This window comes from Puma concolor, chromosome E4, assembly GCF_028749965.1.
Source record: "Puma concolor isolate L17-30 chromosome E4, mPumCon1.1.hap2, whole genome shotgun sequence".
NCBI classification, from domain to species: domain Eukaryota; kingdom Metazoa; phylum Chordata; class Mammalia; order Carnivora; family Felidae; genus Puma; species Puma concolor.
Genome location: NC_141683.1, coordinates 63,835,798 through 63,859,009, shown reverse-complemented (window position 1 = coordinate 63,859,009; position 23,212 = coordinate 63,835,798). Strand labels below are relative to the sequence as shown.

Sequence of the window (23,212 nt, the reverse complement as noted above, 5' to 3'; positions counted from 1 at the left end):
TCAGACTCTACAGGGCTCACTTCAGGATATGACTATTGGGGTTGCAACATGGTAGCCCTTTTCCTTCAGACAGTTGGCTCTAGGATTAATTCATATTTCTTTAGAATGATGCTGACGCACCTTATAAATTCAGAGCACAATCAAAATATATGTGTGAAATTCAATGAGACAACAACAGATAAAGAAAGTTGAAATTTTGCTGAGATATCCCTTTATCTCCTGTTAAAGAAGATCAAACCATAACATTCTGACACACAAAAATGCTCCTGTCTGTCTGGTTCTAAAAAAAACAGCCATAAAACAGACATTGTTAAGATGGTCAGAGGAGTGTGAATATGGGCTTGGCATTATCAGATATTAAAGAATTATTGTTGGTATTGTCATGTGTGATGACAACCTGGTGGTTATGAAAAAAAATATCCTTCATAGATGCACACTGAGGGGTTCATGAGTGAAATAACATCATGTCTGAGATCTGCCTCAAATACTTCAGCAAAAGGAGCAATGGGGGAAGAAGACAGAATTCGGGAGAGAAGAGGAAGAAACAGACGACAAAGGCGACAAAAAAGACGAAGGAGGAAGAGAGGAAAAAAACCCACGAGATCGATGGAATAGAATTGGCAAAATGGTGAGCCTAGGTGATGGAGATGTGGGAGTTCATATTAACATTCTCTTTGTATGTTTTTAAATTCCAGTAATGGAGTGTGTGTGTGTGTGTGTGTGTGTGTGTGTGTGTGTGTGTGTATGTGTACCTGTTGCTTACAAAAAATTTGTAATAAAAATCAGGGTACAGATTTTTCATTCTCCTCCAAACCAAATGTCTTTTTTTTTTTTTTTTTTTTTTTTTTTTTTAGTTCAAGAAGCGTCCTCTCGGGCTGGCAGGGCCGCTCTATGCTGATGTGATACAAAGGAGTTGATGGGAAGGATAATCTGCCCATGGGTTCCTGACACAATATAAAGAAGAAAAGGAGAAAGTGGGAGGAAGAGATCGCTATTGTTAGTCCCCTAACCCTTCCTTCTAATTATGCCAGAGTCAAGGCTCGGGTCACAAAGAAAAAGATTTTGGTGCTCAACCATTTGCCCTATTTTGTAGACATCAAAAAAGCTCTTGTTCTTACCACATTCCAATCTCACAGTTTCCCACCTACTTTAAAAATGTATCAAGAGTCCAGATTAACAAAAATATGAATAAAATGACTATATTACAAGGAACACTTTGTTTGTGAAGCTAGAGATGGCCTTCTTGGCATGCTCAATTGCGTGATGTGTAACACTCTAAAAGTTAAATACACTTTATATTATTATAAGTATTTCAGATAAATGCTCGACATGCCCAGCTTTTAAAAGTTGAATGTAAATTTCTCTCTTGAGTGCAGATGGTGGGCAAGCAAAGGAGCTCTTTGGTCTTGCGGACAGAAGGTCAGGTCATGGCTGAAAGACCAAAGAACAATTGCTGCTTTGCTCGTCCAGATCATCCTCGGAATGTGACACCACTCCTTTCTTTTCAGAAACTGTCTGTTTGATACAAAATAGTTACAAAGAGTACCTATAAGATTTCCTCACATTCTGTCCAAGAGAAATTGGTAACGAGCACATCACATCACAAGCATCTTGTAACCGTTCCAAGGTTTTATTCCTAACCCTCTGACCTCCTGAGAAGGCACATCTTTATCTAAAAACACTGGAAATCATTATGAAAACTGCTAATGTTTCACTATGTAGCAGGAAATGGTTTACAAATGGAAACGGCTCCTTTTAAAATCCTGCAACCTTAGCCTCCACATCATTGCTGGTTAATTGCCAAGAGCTATAAGCTCTGAAAGACAAATACTACAGACACTTCTACACGTTATTCATTTACAAGTGATATGCTAATCTTATTATTCCTATAGTGTTTTTTCTCTCTGGAACATTATCCTGTAATTTTAAATAACTCAGACACTCTTCCTATTTGTTTTTCCAGTTAGTCCAAGATGTTATATTGGGCAGATGCTATAAAATACTATTACAAAAGTATATAATAATGCTAGTGAGCAAACCAAGATGATACCCTTAAAAAAAAAAAAAGTCATAATACATCAGGAAAGGAAAGGAAAGGAAAGGAAAGGAAAGGAAAGGAAAGGAAAGGAAAGGAAAGGAAAGGAAAGGAAAGGAAAGTTCCGTTTGGTGTGGTAGTCTTAGTCCTTCAGTCGAGGACAGAGAGGATTTTCAATTCTACTATCAGGCACGCCCCCAACTGGATGCCATGAAATAGTTTCATTATCCGTACATGTTAGTAATGAAAATTCTGAAAATTAAAGTCTGAACATAGCGGCACAAAAGCAGAATCTGATTTTGGTCGTTCAGATGTTAACTTAATGCCAGAGATTTCAGCTATGCCCTGAAAAACTTTTTGTACTAAATTTCATTATCACTTTCATTTTTAATACTTTTCCCAACTGTCTCTGTGTCATCTGCATAGAAAGTTGACGGGGTTGAAAGGGAAAATATGCTGGAAAGTATAATAAAATGCCTTGAACTAGAAATATGTTTTGAAAAAATTTACCAAGAGCTACCTACTTTTAAATTGTGGTGTTTTTTAAAAAAAGTATTGACACTGAGAACTCATTTTAATGGAATAGATTTATCAATCTGCTTTTGCTGAATATAAAGAATGAGAGCCTCCAATGTTCTGTACTGTAACATAAAAATAGAAAATCCTAAGTGAGTCTATTAGAATTGCCTCTCTAAAAACTTTATCCATGTCGACAATTAAAACTGGAGTATCTACACGATCTCAACAAAGATATAACATAAAACATCTGTTCAGCTGAGATTGAAGTAAGCAGCATTTTCCCCTAACATTTCTAATTTCCCTGTATTTAGGCAAACGTATTCATGGTTATCTTAGTTAAAACTGGTTTCACTCTGCCAACAATCAATTTGATTGACATATTTACATATCAACTCATCTCATCTTACAAATTTTAAACTTTTTCACTTAAAATTGGATTCAAGTTGGCATCTTTCAAGAACTTTATGTACGTATATTTTAGGTTCAAACTGTGCATTAGAACATTTTTTTTTTTTACTTTTGTAAGTAATAGATACACATATCCAAATGTATTATTTATGACCTGTCAGATTGGGATTTTATATGCATGCGGCTGTATTCTCACCATTTCATGTGAAAGGTGATAATTTTAGGCAACTAGAAATGAAATTCTTTTAATAGTATAAACTGGATTGTTCCATTAGTTAGAAGCAATATAATAGAAATAAATAACTTACGTCTTTAATTAGGTCTTTAATTGCTGCAGTTACCCTTGTCATCTCTTACCTGATCTTTCATTTCAAGATCCCTTTTAGTTTTTGCTCTGTACTCTCTGTGCTCCTTCTCTGCCTCATCCTTCTCCATTTTGGTTTTATTCAACTGATAGCGCATTTCCCCACACACCTGTTAGATTGTAAAAACTACATCAATAGCTGCTGGAATCTACCAGGCAATGCCTGCAATTAGATCTTTTGGTGCCCCCTAGAGGTCATATAAATAAAATACAATAGAACTCTTCTAAGAATGGCATTTTCTGTATAGAATATTCAATGTATTCTGTTAAGATGCGAAGGCAGTATCAGGTACCACTGAGTTTAACAACTTCAGATTACAGATAAAGAAATGTATTGAGAAATTTAAGTAATGTGCCCAAGATTTTTTGTGGGAAAAATCGTTTCAATTGCATGCTATTATCCAAAATGCATTATCACCTCAATCTTAACTAGGTGAAATCATTAACTAAAATATTAAGCTATATCAATACTCATTCAAGTTATTACAGTTAAACAGACATTCTATAAAAGAAAGGTTTCCCTTAAAGATTTGATCAGTTAGGCTTTTATTCAAGAAATTTATAAAGGAATTTTTCTCTCTGCTAATAGGCTATATGATCGGTATTTACGTGTACAGTGGTCCCTAGTATTCACTACAGTCTCTTAGATAACATCAATCTTATGCACAGTGCTATGCACTTAAATTAAGAAACACTGTCTCGTAAGAGTCATAGACTGGAACCATGCACACTCTGCATTTATAACTGTAGCATTCAACATAAAAGGAAAATATACATTTAAGTGAAATGATTTTAACATATCATTAAATAATGAACACACACAGCATCCTAAAAGTGTTGTGTATCATCCCTTACACAATTTTTTTGTATAAATTTTTTTTTATACAAGGGCTCTACACACAGGTAAATATATTTGGTAAATGCAATTCAGCAGATAAATCTAAAGAAATTATGAGCCTTTGAGATAACTGAGAACCTGTAAGAGATTAACACACACGACTGTTAATTCAGTCTCTGATTTACAAATACAAGTTTTTAAAAATTATGTATCATCCAATGGTTATAGGTGCTTGAAACCTTTCAATTTTGGTATTTATCCAAAAATACAATCAGAACTTTAGAAATTAGTTTTATCATTACTGAGGTATTAGAATCTTATAAAACCTCCATCTATCTCCTATGCTCAAACAAAAAAAAATTTTAAAAATAAACCAATCTGACAGAGGAAAAAGTCAGTAAGTTTCTCCCCAGTGGCCCTCAAAATGCTAGGAAAAGAATACAATTACTGAAAATTCTACTTGAAGTTCAAATTCAAATGCCTTGAATGTGTCAGAGCTGACCCCTCCCATTTCAAAAACACTAGTAATTTATAAAAAGTTATTAATTTTAAAGCTAAATAAAGTTTAAAATGAAGAATGACAGAAAAAAATTAGAGGGGCCCTAATTCCCTTTCCTTCTTGGTTCTTCACTATTCCAACCTATTCGATGTATATACATGAATGAAATGAAAAAAACCAAATTGACGCCAGGAAATAATAATTACACAGCCATGGTGTTTCAAACCTAATACCAACATATAATTATTGTGTAATAATAAATGCCTAGGCATTAAGTTTTATTTAAAATTATTTTATCCCTTAATTTTATTTTTAAAGTTCCCTTGCCTTACTGCTTCCACGTTAGCATCTGCTAAGTTTATCCATGACACTTGAATTTCATCTAAAATAAACTAACGAATTAAACTGAAGTAGAATGATTTCATCTCAGGGTTGGAGCCACCTCAAGGCACCCTTCTGATGCTGGAGTGTTTTTTTGGACAGTTCTAAAGATAGAAGAGGCATCTCGACTGTACATGTTTCAACAGAAAGTTCTCTCCCTACAATGGACTGAACACTCACCACAGCTTTCTCCCTAAATCTGGATTAACCACTGTCACCCCTCTATCCCAACTCCCTTACATTTACCCTTAGCCTCCACACAAACACGCTGATGATATTGGCAAATATGACAGCTTTAAACCTCTATATTGGCTAACTTGAGTTTTAGAAAGCAAATGGAGAATTAAAGAAATTCAAGGGAAAAAAAGAAAAAAATGGGCTTTGTTTCTTCTATATATTAAAGGCAATTGCAATTACTAAATTATAAAGCAACGTTGGCATTACAAATGTGTCAACATTTAGGAAAATATGTTGATAGCTAAAATGCGATATGAAAAGGGTATACATTGCAAACAAAATTATCCGTGTACATTCTGGTAAAAAATATATCCATTTAATTTATTACATCACGCGTGCTCACACGTAGTTTCTTAGTTTTAAGGCAACTGCTTACTGATACCTACATGGACTTCTCGTGTTTCATAAATATGTACCTTACAGTGGCCAGTTGAGACTATTAAACATTTTAGTTCTTGGTTCACAAGTTTGTAATGGCCGAAGTGCAGACACTGTGATGTTTTGAAGTATAAATTTAAGGACCAATAAAATAAGACACTTAGTGTGAGAACCTTGATATTGAAGACCAGGTATGAAAAGGAATGGGAGGTAGAAAATTTTTTATTTTAAGCACACTCTTGGTGTTGTATATATATATGTCTTTTACTATTTTTGTGGGGACCAAACCAATGCTATCTCTGGCAAACATTTTTCCTAACTGTCTAATTTAGAGATGCTGGGATTATCACACATTCAATGACTAAAGTAGTGACACTTGCTTAATGACAAGTCTGTCTCAGCCACTTTGAGTTCTTCAAGGACATTATTTGTGTCTAATTCATCTTTGTATTTTCAGCACTCATCAAAGGGCCTGCCAGTAATAAGTAAATGTTTGCTTAATGACCATTAGGTGGACCTTTACTGTCTGAAATAACAAAACCTTTCTATTCCGTGCTTCTTTCTGAGTTTTGTGCATTAGAAAAAATTACAAACTAGAATCTCACTTTGTACCTTTGTGACATCCATTTCCTTGGAAGCAAGCTGGTTTTGAATTTCCTCTAGTTGATTAATAGCTGAAATCTTCTCTCTTGTAACCTTTTCAACCTGGACCTCCAGTTGGGCAATATTTTGAGACAGGGACAATATCTATAGGAGGAAATAAAAGTCCTAAATGATAATGGCATTTGACAAAATAAATATTGAGAACACTGATGACCCAGCCATAAGAAAGAATGAGATCTTGCCACGCGCAACAACGTGAGTGGACCTAGAGACAGTAAGTCAGAGAAAGACAAATACCGTATGATCTCACTCACTTGTAGAACTTAAGAAACAAAAGAAAGGGAAAAAAGAGACAAAAAACCCCACAGACTCCTTAATACAGAGAACAGACAGGTGGTTACCAGAGAGGAGGTAGATGGGGGGGAGGGGTGATGGGTGAAACAGGTGAAGGGGATTAAGAGTGCACTGGGGCGCCTGGGTGGCGCAGTCGGTTAAGCGTCCGACTTCAGCCAGGTCACGATCTCGCGGTCCATGAGTTCGAGCCCCGCGTCGGGCTCTGGGCTGATGGCTCAGAGCCTGGAGCCTGTTTCCGATTCTGTGTGTCTCTCTCTCTCTGCCCCTCCCCCGTTCATGCTCTGTCTCTCTCTGTCCCAAAAATAAAAAAAAAATAAAAAAAAAATAAAAAAAAATAAAAAAAAAAAAGAGTGCACTTATCTTGATGAGCACAGAGCAATGTATAGAACTGCTGAATCATTGTATGGTGCACCTCAGACTAATAAGACACTATGTAAAAAAAAAAAATCTTGAATTAATAGTCTTCACGTGGCCACTGGGTTCACTCTTAGATCATTTCTCTGTGGATCGGGTATGTCCATTTTTCCACCTCCTCCACTCACCCGTCCCCCATGACTCAAATATGTACTTCCTTCCCATTTATTCCTGGGTCTCTACCCTCATTTGGGGAAATGCATAACAAGATGATAAAATCAAAGTTTGGGTTGAAACTTTAAGGTGAAAAGTTGTGGAAGAGGCTGATACAAATAAATTTCAGGGGCGATGTCAAGCAATCAGAGAAGTCTTGAACTCTTCTCTCACATGGAAGGATAAAAGGACTGGTCGGGAGAGCTGGAGAGGCAGATCTCTTTAGAGAGAGCAACTGAGATTCAATGGATCCTACTCTCCTTCCCCCCAACACCAACAGAGGAGGCTCTATGCACTTCACTTTGCTACACAAAACCACCAGCGCTCCTGTTATTTCCTCTCTCAGCCATTATCCCCTCTCCTCCAGGAAGTTTCTTTGACCCCCTTGTTCCCAGCACAGAATAGGAGCCCTTGATGCACTCAGGGTTGCTATTCAGCTATTGTGTCCTGGGGGGGCCATGTCTGCTGTTTGCAGCTGACATCCACTCTCACGGATTTGCTGCTCATGCAGTACTGTGGTTTCATATCTCGACTCTCACTCCGGTGTATGGCTCCCACAACAGCTTCTATATATCTCCATCACACCGCAAGGTCTGCACACTTCCAACGATGTACTTATCTCACTGTGTTTAGTTGTCTGTTTCCACGTTAGACTGCAAGTTGCTCAAGGGCGTATTCCTCACCGAATGTTTGAGGAATGGATCACTGGAATAAACAGCTCTTCTGAGGAGCACTCCACTCTACGGATCTCAGGCTCTTAGTTTTTCTTCTCAGGGTGAGAAATGCTTTCTAGGTCTTAGATTTAACCCATTTTACAGGTTTTTTTGTTTGCAGTTACATTTTACTCTGCTCCAGTAAGTCAAAATTTCCTAGACTCTTAATTTCCTATTTGTATTAGCAGCTTTGACCTGAAGAAGAAACGCTACCTTCCTCGAGAGTGAAACACGCAGAGATATCTATCAGTTTTTAATCTGGTAAACAAGAACTCATAACAAAATTGAAATAACATTTTAAATCTACCGTTGCACACTGATATGGGTGTGAATTCAGTTTTCACAACTGAAATCAATAACTCGGATTTTGTGACACAGATCATCAAGATTGCCTTTGAATTACATAACGAACTAAAGTTGACACATATGAAATAATGAGCCCTGGTAGCTACTTTCTAATTAAATGGTAGATACATTCATTAACTTTTCTGGCGATTGTGGGGAATTGTGTATTTGACTTATGGTTTGTTTATATGTCCTTCTTATGGTTGAAAGATTGTCTAAAAGTCCAATTTGCACATAAAGCTACTTTTACTAATACCCAGCTACAAATGATTCTAATTCACATTATAATCTGAACTTGAAATTGAAATTCATAAGAAGTTAAATGCAGCAAACAACAAGATTAATTTATATCCTTAATTTGAAAATTCAGGTTCATGAGTATCCATATTATGAATGTAATTCTAGCTTCTCTGGAACCATACCACAGCAGCAAACTTTAATTACCAGCTACTAAAAATCATATTTGTGTGAAGATGTATCTTATGGTAAACATACTAACATTGGTGGTTTTTGCAGTAAATATGCAGACATTTACCTGCTAACTGTAAATTCTGAGTCAGTTTCTATAATAAGCGTGTAACAAATCACATCCCTTCCATCTGACTCCCTCCCTCTGCCACCCATCACTTCTTCCCTGTGCCCACTACCTGTCTGCTCCCTCCTGTCACCCACTTCCTGAGGCCTCTGCTCCTGTTGTCACACCTCCTTTTTCCCCACACCCACCATCTGGAAGTCAACATTACACCGCAGGAGCGTCTCCATCCACATCTGTTGCGGAGACACAAGTAACACGGACAGCTGCAACACTGCTGGATGTCCGGGGCGTTGACATCAGGCAAGTCCTTTAAACTTTGACAGGGGCAAGCAAGAGACAAGGACACCCAGGCTGGGACAGCTTGATGGAAATCTCTATACAAAGGTGGTCCCTAGTGTACTGAACACAGTAGAAAGTGGTACTCACTATACAACGGGTGCAAGAGTTAAGAATTCTAGTGATGGACTATTATCAAGGGAACCAACTGAAAAAAATGGATAGACCATAGGGGGCGCTCAATAAATATGATCAATGGCCCACTGAACTAATAAACCTAGGGGCTCAGTGCAGCCAAGGACCGTAACAGAAGACAGCAAACAAACTCACAGCAAGTCCTGCTCATGGGGGAATGATTCGAAATCTGTCTAGGTAGAAGACATCTGCTCTCCAAGAGCTTCCCACACACACGAAATTTAATGAGAATGAGTAAGAAGAAAGAAAAGAAAGAAAGAACAAAAAGAGAGAAGCAAAGCCTAAAAGTCTTGCAAGCGTTCCTTACTGCTAGGAAATGGGGGGCGGCGAGGGGGGGCTCTTTAGCACAAACTACAGAGCTCTCCCAGCGTTAGGATGAACTGTTCTGTCTCCCTCTCAGATACACTTCCTGTGCTAGGCAGTGGGATACACGTTCTCTCTTTTAATCCCCTTGGAGAAGGAATTATATGGGATTAATTTTTCAGTTGAAAAAGAACCAGGAGATTCTGAAAATCCAGAAATTTGCCTACGTGCATTCAAGCTAATGAATAAAAAGGAGAGCCAGGCTTTATATTCAAATCTGCCTGCTTTGCTAATACGCAGGTGCAAGAATTCCATCCTCTCAGCCTACTCCTCTTTCTGTGCAGTAAGAATGATACTAGCCTCAAGCTGAAAGCCATTAAATGTCCGCTCTAAGCGAGGTATATTAGGTACTTCCGAAACATTCTTTTCTAAGCCCATCAGTTCCTTGAGTAGATCAACTCCATTATTTACTCCTCTGAAATCTGGCAAGGTTAAAAGAATTGTTCAAGGTCACACAAAGGTCAAACTGGATTCAACTCTGAATCCTTTGACTCCAAAGCCACGTTCTGCCATTTCCTGGTGACAGCACTTGCCAGAATGTGAGAAGCACTTTCAGCTCTTCATTCAGACACTTTACTTAGGGCAGGACCTCGAGATGAAATGCCAGCCAAGGTTCACTGAGGGCAAGACACATGACTGGGTCTCAGCCATACATTGTACTTTTGTTGCCACTTTTGCTCCTGGAATAATTGTTAGTGTTAAGAAAGAGGCTGTGTTATACAAGAGCACCTGGAATGCTGCCTGGCACTCTCGGCCTTCCTTTGTCCTTCCTTATCAGGAATTCTCACCACCATATTTTTTTCAAGTGGAACCGCTCAGCAGGGCTAAAGGTTTCCACTGAACAGCCCCCAAATTAAGAGTCTCCCAGGCGTAAATAATAGCTGGTCTTTGCTATTGGTCCTGTTCTTTGTCACACGCACAACACTCACTTCACAAAGTCCCCTCCCTCCACGCCTTATCCTTGTTGGTTCCAGCCAGCATCCCTTCCCTCATGCTCTGTATTTCCGAATCCTACTTACAGGTCCATATGCCACCTTCCTCCCCAGATCTTCCATGAGCTCAGGCAGACACAGACCGTTCTGATCCTCTGAATTCACAACCTCTCAGTCACATGATTCCAATGGCACAGGGCCTCTCTTCTTCCCCTGTGTTACACTCATTCATTCGACAAATACACACGGAACACATTTTATGTGAGTGGGATGTGCCAAGCAATGACGATGTTAAGCGACCACACATTCAGGGGACTCGTGGTAAATTGGGGGAGACAAACAATTCAACAAGAATTTGCAATTAACTGAGTCACAGGAGACCATAGGAGAGACTCCGAATTCATCTCTGAAAGTAGGTGGTCTCAAGAAGAACTCTGAAGGATCAGTTAGGAAGGACACAGAGCAGAAGATTCCTCTAAGCAAGGGGCAAAGCACATGGAAACTCCTGAAAGAAAAATAGTAGAGCAGGACGGTGGTGATGCAAGGAAAAAGGTGAAGGGAGATGAGACTGGGAAATCAAAGACAGCCAGAGAAATGCAGAATCTGTGTGCAATGCTAAAGGATCCAAAATCTTATCCAAGGAGAGGCAGGGAGACAGGAAAGGATGTCAAAGCAAGAGACTGACATATTGCCTGGTTCGTTTTAGAAAGACCATCCCTGGCTGTGGCTTAGGGGTGACACGGAAGCAAGGAGAGTGCTCGGGGCTGTAGAAGTCATCCAGGAGTGACGATATGCATGGCAGGGAGACAGGGCAATGGGAAACTCCTAGGTGTCTGAATCTCTAGAATTTGGTGACTTCGTGATGAGTAGGGTAAGGGAGAGGATGGAGACAAAAATGCCAGCGAGATTGCAGAGTTGGACAATCTCCCATAGGAGAGGGAGCATGGCAAGAGAAGCTGGGTTAGGAGATCACTAGAGAGCTGAGGATCTAGGAATCGATGTCACATACATGAAACCGGGAGCCACTCTAATGCCAAAGACATCAGAATATAATGCTCTCTGCTAAACTCTAGAACTTTCCATCAAGTTGCTTTCTGGATGCGTTTCCTTCATTGTCTCAAAGGCACTTTAAACTCTGAGCAAACTGACAGGCACACATTATCATCCTCCCAAAGCAAGAAATCCAGAGAAATCAAGGAAAGAGAACCTTTCATTTATTTATTTTCTAAAAGTAAGCTTCATGCCCAGCACAGAGCCCAACTTGGGGCTTGAACTCACCACTCTGAGATCAACACTTGAGCTGAAATCAGCAGTCAGAGGCTTAACCAACTGGGCCACCCAGGTGCCCCGGAAAGAGAATCTTTTAAAGAGAATAAGAACTGGGGCACCTGGGTGGCTCAGTCGGTTGTGCGCCCAACTTCAGCTCAGGTCATGATGTCATAGTTCGTGAGTTCGAGCCCTGCATCGGGCTCTGTGCTGATGGCTCAGAGCCTGGAGCCTGCTTCAGTTTCTGTGTCTTTCTCTCTCTCTGCCCTTCCCCTGCTTGTGGTGTCTCTCTCTCTCTCTCTCTCTCTCTCTCTCTCAAAAATAAACAAACATTAAAAAAATTTTTTTAGGGGCACCTGGGTGGCTCAGTCGGTTAAACGTCCAACTTCGGCTCAGGTCACAATCTCGCGGTCCGTGAGTTCGAGCCCCGTGTCGGGCTCTGGGCTGATGGCTCAGAGCCTGGAGCCTGCTTCCGATTCTGTGTCTCCCTCTCTCTCTCTCTGCCCCTCCCCCATTCATGCTCTGTCTCCCTCTGTCTCAAAAATAAATAAAATGTTAAAAAAAAAATTTTTTTTTTAATAAAAAAAAATAAAGAGAATAAGAACTAACAAATATTCGCTAAAAATAGCACAAGGAAGACATAGCAATGGTAATTCCACTGGCTGTGGGCACAGAAGCTGAAATGCAGGGGCTGAAGAGGTAATCAGAGGAGAGAGCATAAAGACAGCATGTACAGACAGACCTCCCAAGAAACTGGACCATAAAGGGCAAGAGTAGGGAGGCACGTGGAATTACTGACGTGGTTTCCAACCTGGGATACACACCGGAGTCACCTGGATCCAGTCTCCTGAATCCTACCCATGGTTATTTTCACATACTGGTTTGGGACGCAGACTGGACAATGAGATTTTGGAACTTCTGTGGCTCCAAGATTGAGAACCATTGGATTAGAAGAAAGATTGTTTCTTTCAATGGGTGAGAGAAACTCGAGGGGACTTTCCTGAGAAGGAGGAAGCTCCCTGAGGTAGAGGGAGAGAAAGGGACCGAGAGCGAGGGGAAAGAATGAGTGCAAGGCCTCTCCCATTCTGACAATGTTGTGTTGGGATGCTGGTGAAATCGTACTTGAAGGCACAGGTGAGGGGAAGATAAATATTGAAGTGGTTACCACTCACTGGCTTCAGTTTTCTTTGTTAGGTAAGTAAGACTCTGCTGAGAATGAGGGGAGTGTGGTATAGTAGAGAATTTGAGGAGAATAAAAGTGATTTACAAGAGTCTTTGGGGGTGCCTAGGTGGCTCAGTCGGTTGAGCGTCCGACTTCAGCTCAGGTCATGATCTCGCGATCTGTGAGTTCGAGCCCCGCATCGGGCTCTGTGCTGACACCTCGGAACCTGGAGCCTGCTTCAGATTCTGTGCCTCCCTCTCTCTCTCTCTCTCTGCCCCTGCCCCCCCCCCTCAAAAATAAATAAACAAAAAAAAAAATAGTCTTTGAAAATGGGCCCAAGATACCATCATTTCCACCGGGACTATGATAATTACCTCCCACCTGATGTCCAGGCATTTATTCCAAGTCTTCTTCCAATTTACTGACAGATGGAAGTTCTCAAACAGAAATGGCAGCATGACGCTGCCCAATTTCAAGGTGTTCAATGGTTTTCCACTTGGTTTGGGATAAAACCTAAAATCTTTCACATGGATTTTAAGGTCATTCCTGCTTTGGTCCCTGCATACTGCTCCAAACTCATCTCCCACTACTGTCCCCACGTCCTATGCCCCAGTCACCTGGGCCTCCCCTAAATTCCTAAAAAGTATGATGCTTGCTAGCTTCAGAGTCTGGGGGGTGCTGTTTCCCTGGGTCTGAAACTCTTCCCCTCAACTCTTCACCTGACTACTATTCATCGCTGTCGAGTCTCATTTTGAAAATCTCTTTCTTAGGAAAGTCTTCCGTGGCTGCCTAGACTAGGTCAGATTTTCTCACCGTACCCTATACTGTACTTTTCTGCCTTTATCACAGTGGTAATGAAAAACTCATTTATGGAAGTGTGTGTTTAGTGTCTTCCTCTTCCCTCCTCTGTAAGCAGCACTGCACTGGTCCTGGGACACCCACACCCCCGAGCCCTCCAGTTACTATCTGTTGCCCCATGCTGAGTGAACGGGAGAGAGGAGTGCATGGCAGGACTGCTGGAAAGCAGCAAGAGCACCGTGGACACTCAGGCCATGAGACCCCTCGGTGCCATCCGCAAGGCTCAGATCACCAATTCTGGCCGGAGAAGGTAAAGTTTGATTGGCACATAGTGGGCTTTCCACAGGCACACTTTTGCTTTTTTAAAGGATAAGACAAGGGAGTTTACAGTAAATGCCTCAGGCACCCGTAAGACTTCGAATTCACTGGACAGAGTTGGTGATTTTTCTCTTGACGCATCCTCAGGATCGCATTGCCTTGCACACAGCAGATACTCAGGAGAGACACGTGCTGAATAAGGTCATTATCACACACTAGAATGTTATAGCACAGCATTCAGGGTACAAGCTGCGAGTTGCTGTAAACACAACAACAACATGTAACTGCTGTTTTGGTCATTTCGTGGACCACATCTTGCTCAATTTTACTCTGTTATAGCAACTTGAAAGCTAGGTTTCACTTATCTCTGTATTCCAGTTCCTTTTTTTTTTTTTAAGTTTATTTATGTATTTTGAGAGAGAGAGAGTGAGTGAACGGGAGAGGGGCATAAAAGAGGGAGAGAGAGGATACCAGGCAGGCTCCACGTTGTCAGTGCAGAGCCGGACGTGGGACTCGACCTCACAAACCATGAGATCATGACCTGTGCCAAAGTCAGGAGTCAGACCCTTAACCAGGTGCCCCTCTCTCTTCCAGTTTCTTACTGTTTCCCAAACACTGCCCATTTCAGGCCAGCTGTTCTTTTGGCCCTTCACTTCTCCCTTCTATTCATCCATCCGGTTATGTTCATTATTCATCGGGTACCTGCTTTGTACCGTGTACATAATCACTTTTCCTTGGCCACTTGGTTTCTTATATGTGTTTTATCTTCTGCAAGTCTAATTTGAGAGTGGGGGATAAAGTGGGGGAGTCACTGCTCCTTGACTTCACCCAGGTGGAAATAAAATCTGGATATATCCACAGAGCACCTCCTTTCCTCTGAGAAACAGGAGACAGGGACTCAAACAGAATGGAGGGATCAAAGCAAATTTTACAATTTCACAGCATGGAATCGAATTGACTGTTTTATTTGGAGAGGTCCGAGAATATACCTTTTCTCGAGAAATACATTGGAAAAATGGAAAATGTTTCTGAACTCTAAATTATAAGCAATTGGCTACTTACAAGATTTTTAAAATTTAGAGTTCACTCAAAAATTGTAGCCTACAGCATCATCAGTGACATCACCACAAACATTTCTGCTGCAGGGCAGGGAACAAACTGAATCCACAGGTACCTTTGATCCCAGGTCCTCCTTTTCTTTTGTTAGGTCCTTTTTCATCATCTCTTTCTCAAAGGCCCTTTTTTCTTGCTGCGATGCGAGTTCTTTTTCAAGTCGCTCTTTCTGCCTCTCCAGTTCGTTCTTCAACTGTTCACATTGGATTAAAGCCTGCCAAAGTAAGATGGAGGGAAATGGCGTCTTAGAGTTTGGAAAATGTGAGGGGAAAATGAGATAATTAAGCCTTGATTTTACTTAAAATCATCACAACTCGCTGTAGAGCCCATTAGAAGAATTTTATACTCGTTTGTCAATACCAATTACAGATCTAAAATACTATTCAAATGGTACATTTATTCACATATTTCAATTTTCATAATTAACGCTGTATTAACTAAGCAACTAAAAGAATTCAGATTAATGGACCCTGATGAGTCCAAATTTGGAAAAGGGCATCAGAAAACTCAAGCATTCTCATATTATATTTCAATTATATATCATGTTTCTACTGAATGAAATATGTGAGTCTCCAGTTTAACTGATTTTTCATTTGCTCCTGGTTAAACAGATCAAAACTGAAAATGGAGATGAGTTGGTTATTACATACAGGCATCTATTTTTAACATTATCAAATAATCGAGGTTCCCGAAACTTGATTAACTAAAGTAAAAATTAGGTAATAATAAAAAGTTTAGATAAGGAAAGACTCAAAAGAGCATTTACTACCTAGTTTTATGAACTAAGAAGTACCATCTTTCACTGCTGGTTTTTTACGAGTCCATAATTGTTCTTAGTCTCAATTTCCCACTCTGGATTTCTAGAAGCAAAAACTTTCTAACTTCCTTTCGACTACATTCACAGTGTCTTTATGTGTAACACCCAACAATAAACTAGCTTCAAAATCCCAATTTTAAAAAACCCCTATACAGCTAAGGTGCTTGACAGAAAATCTGAGTCATTCTATGGTGTCTTATTCCAGTGGCTCTTATCTAATATCCAATATCCACCTCATTCAACAGCTACGTTCCCCTAAATTGGGAAGCCAAGAAACCCAAGTCTCATATGACCTACAAACTGTGTAAGTATGTATCAAGTTACAAGTGGGATAGAGTCACATTTGTTGTCTCAGTAAGCACCACAGGCTTTATGCGTAGCTCTGCTTCCCTCTGGAGAAAGCTACAATAAATATAAACAATAAATAATCTAGGGTATGACGGGTGAATTTTCTTCTCTTCATCTGGAAAGCATTAAATCCTAATTTTCTTCAAACTCTTCTGGAAAGTTGCTGTACTCCTAGTTATAAAATACGAGGGTAAAACTTAATTGTCTCAGATTAACTGACAAGCATATACAGTAACTGAAAAATGATTCTCTCAGGGACTTGGTCCCAAGTCCAATTCTAGTTGAGGATGCCTGTAAAATAAAATTTTACATTAGATTTTTTTTTTTTTTTTTTTTTTTTCAACATTTTTTTATTTATTTTTGGGACAGAGAGAGACAGAGCATGAACGGGGGAGGGGCAGAGAGAGAGGGAGACACAGAATCGGAAACAGGCTCCAGGCTCTGAGCCATCAGCCCAGAGCCTGACGCGGGGCTCGAACTCACGGACCGCGAGATCGTGACCTGGCTGAAGTCGGACGCTTAACCGACTGCGCCACCCAGGCGCCCCTACATTAGATTTTAAAAGAAGTGAAAAAGCATAATTTTTCTATAATTTAAGCCCTTAGAGCTTGATAGATTATGAATTTGAGATTTCTGTGCTTCAGAACACAATTGCTGTTGTGAAAAAGATTTTCTATGAACCTAATAAAAATGTTCATAACTTTTGCAGATAGAATACAACTGGCATGAAAGAATAAAATGACTGTTGTATATAAAGCTTTTTCATCGAACAAGAACTCAGGAGTCAACATTATTAAGCACAGGAACAGAAGAACATGACTGCTGAAGGTCTAAACATCAGGTTAACATGAACAACAACCAAAGAATCACTTCCAAGAAGTCAGTCCATTCGGGAACAAGGAACAGTAAATGATCCTGACAGGATAAGAGGCCTAAGCCGAGGTAAGATGTTATAAACACAAAGTCCAAAGCAAGAAGTTGTAAATCACTTAAAAGCAATGCTGAAGCCTCTGTTTCTGTGGATGGCCTTCTCCTGGTTAGGACTGGCCACCACAGAGAGGTGATGATGAGGAAGTGTGAAGGCATACTTTTATTTGTCTTGATTTTCATATCTATGCCTGGTCACAATGAAGAAATTAAGGATCAGTAACACTTGCACTTAGAAAAGTGATTTAATCTTTCTAGAGGTATCTCTCTTACCACGGACCTCACACACTAGATAGATCACAGAGAACTAAACAAGTATTTATACACTCTTTCCATTAAAGCTTCCCTGTTTTCTTCCAGGGCTCCCTCTCCTAGTTTCCGGAATTGCTCCCTGATTCTGCTTGTCTAACCATCTGGTAAAGGCGTATAACTGAATTCTCACAAGTGAGGTCAGTAAATGGTCAGTGACAACTAACTGAGAGATGTCCAGAGGGGACCAGGATGATTTGGGGCCTGTAGCTGCCATTGCTCCCAAGAGGGTGGATTCTTCCTGTCCCTGAGCACGGCCCCTTTTCGGTGGAAATGGCTGTGGCTCTTGAGGAGCTGAATTTTACTATTCCCCCACCCAGTAGACTCAATCCTCAAGGGACCTTTTCTCTTCTGGGACATTTCTTTCATTTGTGGTTATTCTGTGCTGGCCACATTAACACCCTTTTTAAGACATAATTTATTGGACTTGATATGCCCAGCTCTAGTTTTATTAAACCAACCAGTTTTTTGGGGTCAAAACATTTCCCAAATGGGGTCTTAATGGGGTCAAAACATTTTAGGACACATAAAAGTCCTTCCCAAGTGTTAGAGTTGGGTTCCTAGAAACCTTCATGATCAAAGAATTCATGATTCAAGAATTCAAGATATTATGAGAAATAATAGAATTCACACTTAAAGTAAATTTAAAATTCATGTGAAAACTTGTGACACTGTTTTCATTTTGATGAACTACAGCCCACAAAATAAAAATGATTGTCAACATGTTTTAAGCATTTAACTTATGAATAATGAAAAGTATTGATTTTCAATTTATAAACTTGCTACTAGAAACCTATCAGTCTCTATCTCCCATTTTCAAGATGTTTATGATTTTTGTTTTGTGGAAGATAATCTACGTATCAAGAAGCATATGTTCTCTGCCTGTGCTTGTGATCAAATGGCCGATTGCTTTCTGATCTTTATACTTTAGGTTTATAATTTTCACCTTTCTGACTCTACTATAGTGTAAGAAAAATAATAATTTGGAAAGGAAAAAAGTTGGGGGACATTGATTCAACCTCCTGGGTTTTTTTTTTTTTTTTTTAATCTTCCCTTGGAGGGTTATCTTCTTATAGAGATGGTCATGATAACTTCATGCCAAAGGCAACAATTTCTCTTCAAATAGAAGCAAGCAGGTCTGAGGCCTGGTTAACCTCTTCATCTTGAAGCTTTACCAAGGCATCACTACAAAACTTCTGCTTTTCCACCCTCATTTTTTGAGGTTATTTTTTTTCCTCTATTTTAAAATTATCCCTGGTTGTAAGGACTTGCAATTTCAAAGAAAACCAAAAATATTTATTAGTCACTTACTATGTGCCAAATACTTTGCTAAATAGCTTACATGGGTCAATTTTTTTAACACTCTTTGTTAAATTTTAAATAGTTCTTTTTTTAAATGTTTATTTATTTTGAGAGAGACAGAGAGACAGAGTATGAGCAGGGGAGGGGCACAGAGAAAGGGAGACACAGAATCCGAAGCAGGCTCCAGGCTCTGAGCTGTCAGCACAGAGCCCAACGCAGGGCTCGAACCCATGAACCGCAAGACCATGACCTGAGCAGAAGTCGGAGGCTTCAATGACTGGGCCTCCCCAGGTGCCCTGAATTTTAAATAGCTGTTATCACTCAGCTGAAGAAACTGAGCAGCTTTGAGACATTAAGTAACTTGCCCAAGATCACAGACCTAAAAAGTGGTAGAATAGAGCGATTCCACAGCTGAATCTACGCATGGCATTACAACTTTCTCGTGTTATAGATTTATTTTCTTATAAAATCCTTAGGTGTTTTCACTGCCATTGTCAATGTAAGTATATAACATAAAATAATTCCATGTACTTACTTAGAATGCAATATGCAAAATGGAACACTAGATGGCAACAACAGTCAAGGAACTAGATAGAAGAGGGGCTCAACAATCAAGTAGTTGTTTTTAAAATTAAAATATGTATGCCATTTTACTCTTTACTCTCACGAAGCAAAATCCCTAATATGTTGTAACATCCCTGAGAGATAAAAACTAGTAGATCTGCATTGTATTTTGTAAACTGCTTGGAAATCAGTTCCTGCATTATTACTCATTCAATGATGCTTAGAATTTGGTTCTTGCACTACTTACTAATTGAATGAAAAATGCTTTGGATTCCCAATACACAATAGCTTCTTTTGTTCTTAACTGTTAAATTTTTAAAAGCACTAATTACAAAATTCATATTCATAGTTAAAGCTAACAATTGACTTTAATTCAATTCAACAAACATTGTGCAATGAACATGTGAAGGATATAGTGATAGATGTCACAGACCTGACTTTTAAGGTCTTTTGGTGGTGAGAGCTAGGTAAACAGCTACCAAAATTCTATACAGCTCAGTCAAATATGGAGGAGGAAGAGATTAATTCAAACAAGAAGGGGCTGGGGAAAACTTTGGGGAAGACTGCCACCTGAGTTGAGCCTCACAGGTTGAATAGATAGATCAATACAGTGCTGTAAAGTGTAGCATAAGCAAATTCATGGTCACATTCAGGAAGGTCACATTCCTGACCTTGTAAGTCACATTCAGGAAAACTGTAGGTCACATTCAGGAAACAGCACAGGTCATATGAAAGAGTGTAGTGAAAAATAGCGGGGGCGGGGGGGGGCATATTGTAAAAGATCTGGCAGGTCATGCTTTTGTTGTACTGCAAGAAGGGAGCTCCCAGAACAGGGAGCGTTACAACTGAGGAGGACTTCGGCAACAGTGGGAAAGATATACTGGAACTGGAAGAGGCCTGAGCAAGACCAGTAGAAAGCTAATGCAATCATCTACATAGGTTGCGTAACAGTATGTTAGGACTTGAGCCAGGAAGGAAAGGGTGGGCATAGCTTAGGAAAAGACTCCAAAAACCGAGAGCTTGGCAACTGATTGGATGTTGAGAGTGAGGGATGGGGAGAAGCCAAGATATTTTAGAGGCTGTGAGCCAGGGCTGTTGGTAAGATGAGGGAGCCAGTATCTGAGGAGAATACAGAAAATGGTAGAAGGAAAAGGAGTGGTGGACAGGAAAATGGAGAGGAACAATAATTTGTGCAGATTTTCAGATGCTAATGGAATATCACCCATATACAGGGGTCTAGGAGCAGCAAGAAACGGGGGTGTGGTGCTCAGGAGGGCTGGTACAGCTAAAGGCACAAGGTGGGAGTGTTCCAATGAAGGGAGGGTTTTGGAGAGACAAATTCTTGGCAATTAGGACGACACGGGTGGAAGGAACTCCTGACTGAGGAATGTCGGTGTTGAAGGCTTCTGGAAAATAAGAGAAAAGAGATGGAGAGGAGAAGAAAAAGCATGCAAAGAGGATGACTCCCACAGGAGTAAATATCAGATAAATCAAGGGGAAAAGAGGACGTGTTATAACAGGCCAGCCAATGGCTTCCTAGACGGCAGAGCTGGAGTCAAATGAAGGCAGAGATGAGGTCACCGGGTTTAGTAATCAGGAAATGAGTGGTGACCACTGAGTGAGCAATTCAGTAGCATGAAATCAGACTACATTTTGTTGAAGGCCTGACTGCAGTGTGTTCAGAAGGGAACAGAGAGCTTCGAGGGTGAACGCCTGTTTTGAAAGGTCCGCCAGTAAAATGGCGGTGGGAAGGTAGGCAATTACGTGGAAGCTGATCAAGGGAAGGCTGCCTCTTGTTTGTTTAAACAAGAATAACAGCTGTAGACAGGATGACAGGGGAAACAGAGGAGAGGGAGGGACAGAAGATAGAAGATGTGGTGACTAATGGCTCAGGGTCCCTGAAATCCTCCAAGTAAGAGGCCTCAAGAACTTAGAGAAAGAGATCCATCTTGGGAAGTAAGAGGGCCAGATGAGCAAGAAAAAATGAGCAGAAGACACGTTTGAGGGATGAAAAGGTGTTGAAGGGGCTCTTGTCAGTTGGCTGTGATGTCAGTGACATAGGTTGGCCATGGAGTGATGAGCTAACAGCGGAGCTGGGGAAGCGTGGGAAGTGAAATTCCTGCCTCGAGTACCAAAGGCGGTCAACTACAAAGGAAAGAATTGCTAAACAGTACTTCTAAACAACCGAAGGTGACCAGTACCACTCTCCCGTGGAATTCATTCTGTGGCTTTCTTCAGCAATGCTTGACAGGCTGAAAGTAGCAATAAAAAAAAAAAAAAGTGCGATCGGGGCTTTCGCTGGGCACCGGCAAAGTGGGTAAACCGGAAAGACAAGAATAAGAGAATTCTAGACTGTTAGTGAAAACAGGTTGCAATTTCCTTAGTGAGTGGATGCTGGGTACCATTAAGGGCCAAGCACTATGCAAGGTACTAAAGATTTCATAGTGATCGAGATGGGTAAGTTCCTTCCTGGCAGAAATTTTAAAGCTTAATGAAAGATAAAGACAAACAGGGAATAATAATACGCTTTGATAAATGCTGTAATGAGAGTTGTTCTTAGCTGGGGGCAATTCTGCATGCATACACACACGCACACACACCCTGGGAAGCTGTAGCAATGTATGGAGATATCCTTGGTTGTCAGAAGTTGGGGAACAGGAGGTATGCTGTTGGCATCCAGTGAACAGAGGCAAGGGTTGCTGCTAGATATCCTATGGCATGCGGGCAGGATAGCCTGTACAACAAAGAATTATGTTAAAGTCCACAATGTCAATAATGCCAAGGTGGAGAAACCCTGCTCTACAGACATATAAGAGGTACATCAAATCTAGGCACGGGAGAACAGAGATTTTCTTTTCTTTTTTGTCTTAAAGAGAGAGGGTGTAAGTGAGTGAGGGGCAGAGAGAGAGAGAATCCCACTGCACGCAGAGAGAGAGAGAAAGAGAGAGAGAGAGAGAGAGAGAGAGAGAGAGAGAGAGAGAGAGAGAAGTGGGACTCACCAGAAGCGGGGCTTTAGCTCACCAAAGGTAGGGCTCAAACTCACGAATTGTGAGATCATAACCTGAGCCGAAGTTGGATGCTTAACCAACTGAGCCACCCAGGTGCCCCCAGAGATATTCTGGAGTAGCAGACCTGAAAGACTGGAGAAAATATCCAGGTAGGAAGTGAAGAAGAATTTGTACAACATGTGCAAAGGCCCAGGGGCTAAAAAGCAGGGCATAAACAGGGGGATCAGGAGGCATCACCATCACCTAGTTACTGAGGAAATACTGTGTGTCCAAGTTTCTACAAGATAACAGATCTCCACTTTAAGATGTAGTCCTCAATGGGGGTGCCTGGGCGGCTCAGTGGGTTAAGCGTCCGACTTCGGCTCAGGTCATGATCTCATGGTTTGTGAGTTCGAGCCCCACATCAGGCTCACCGCTGTCAGCACAGAGTCTGCTTTAGATCCTGTCTCCCTCTCTCTCTGCCCCTTCCCCACAGGTTTTCTCTCTCTTTCTCAAAATAAATAAATAAAACTTAAGTTTTAAAATCAATCAGTCAATTACATGCAGTCCTCATGAACAATCCTCAAAGTCAGACATCATCTCCATGTTACACATGAGGAAAAACCGTGGCCTGGGGAATTAAGTAAGTTGTCTTAGGTCACGCAGCTGGTGAATGGCGGGGCTCCAAAGCGGAATCTAGGTCTGCTAACTCTTTTTTTTATTTATTTTTTTATTTTTTTTTTCAACGTTTATTTATTT

General features: G+C 40.5%; 1 protein-coding gene across 12 annotated transcripts in view; it reads right to left on the bottom strand.

Annotated features, from left to right (window-relative positions):
• Positions 1-23,212, bottom strand: part of SDCCAG8 (SHH signaling and ciliogenesis regulator SDCCAG8) — a 251,622-nt gene that overhangs the window by 161,114 nt on the left and 67,296 nt on the right. For all 12 annotated transcript variants that reach the window (XR_015246427.1, XR_015246428.1, XM_086694748.1 and 9 more), the window contains 3 exons: positions 15,261-15,413; positions 6,272-6,406; positions 3,320-3,436 (listed from right to left, as the gene is read on the bottom strand). Coding sequence is in view for 10 of the 12 variants with exons in the window: in XM_086694748.1 (XP_086550874.1) it covers positions 3,320-3,436; positions 6,272-6,406; positions 15,261-15,413 (405 nt within the window). In the remaining 2 variants the exon portion in view is untranslated. The remainder of the gene's footprint in view (positions 1-3,319; positions 3,437-6,271; positions 6,407-15,260; positions 15,414-23,212) is intronic.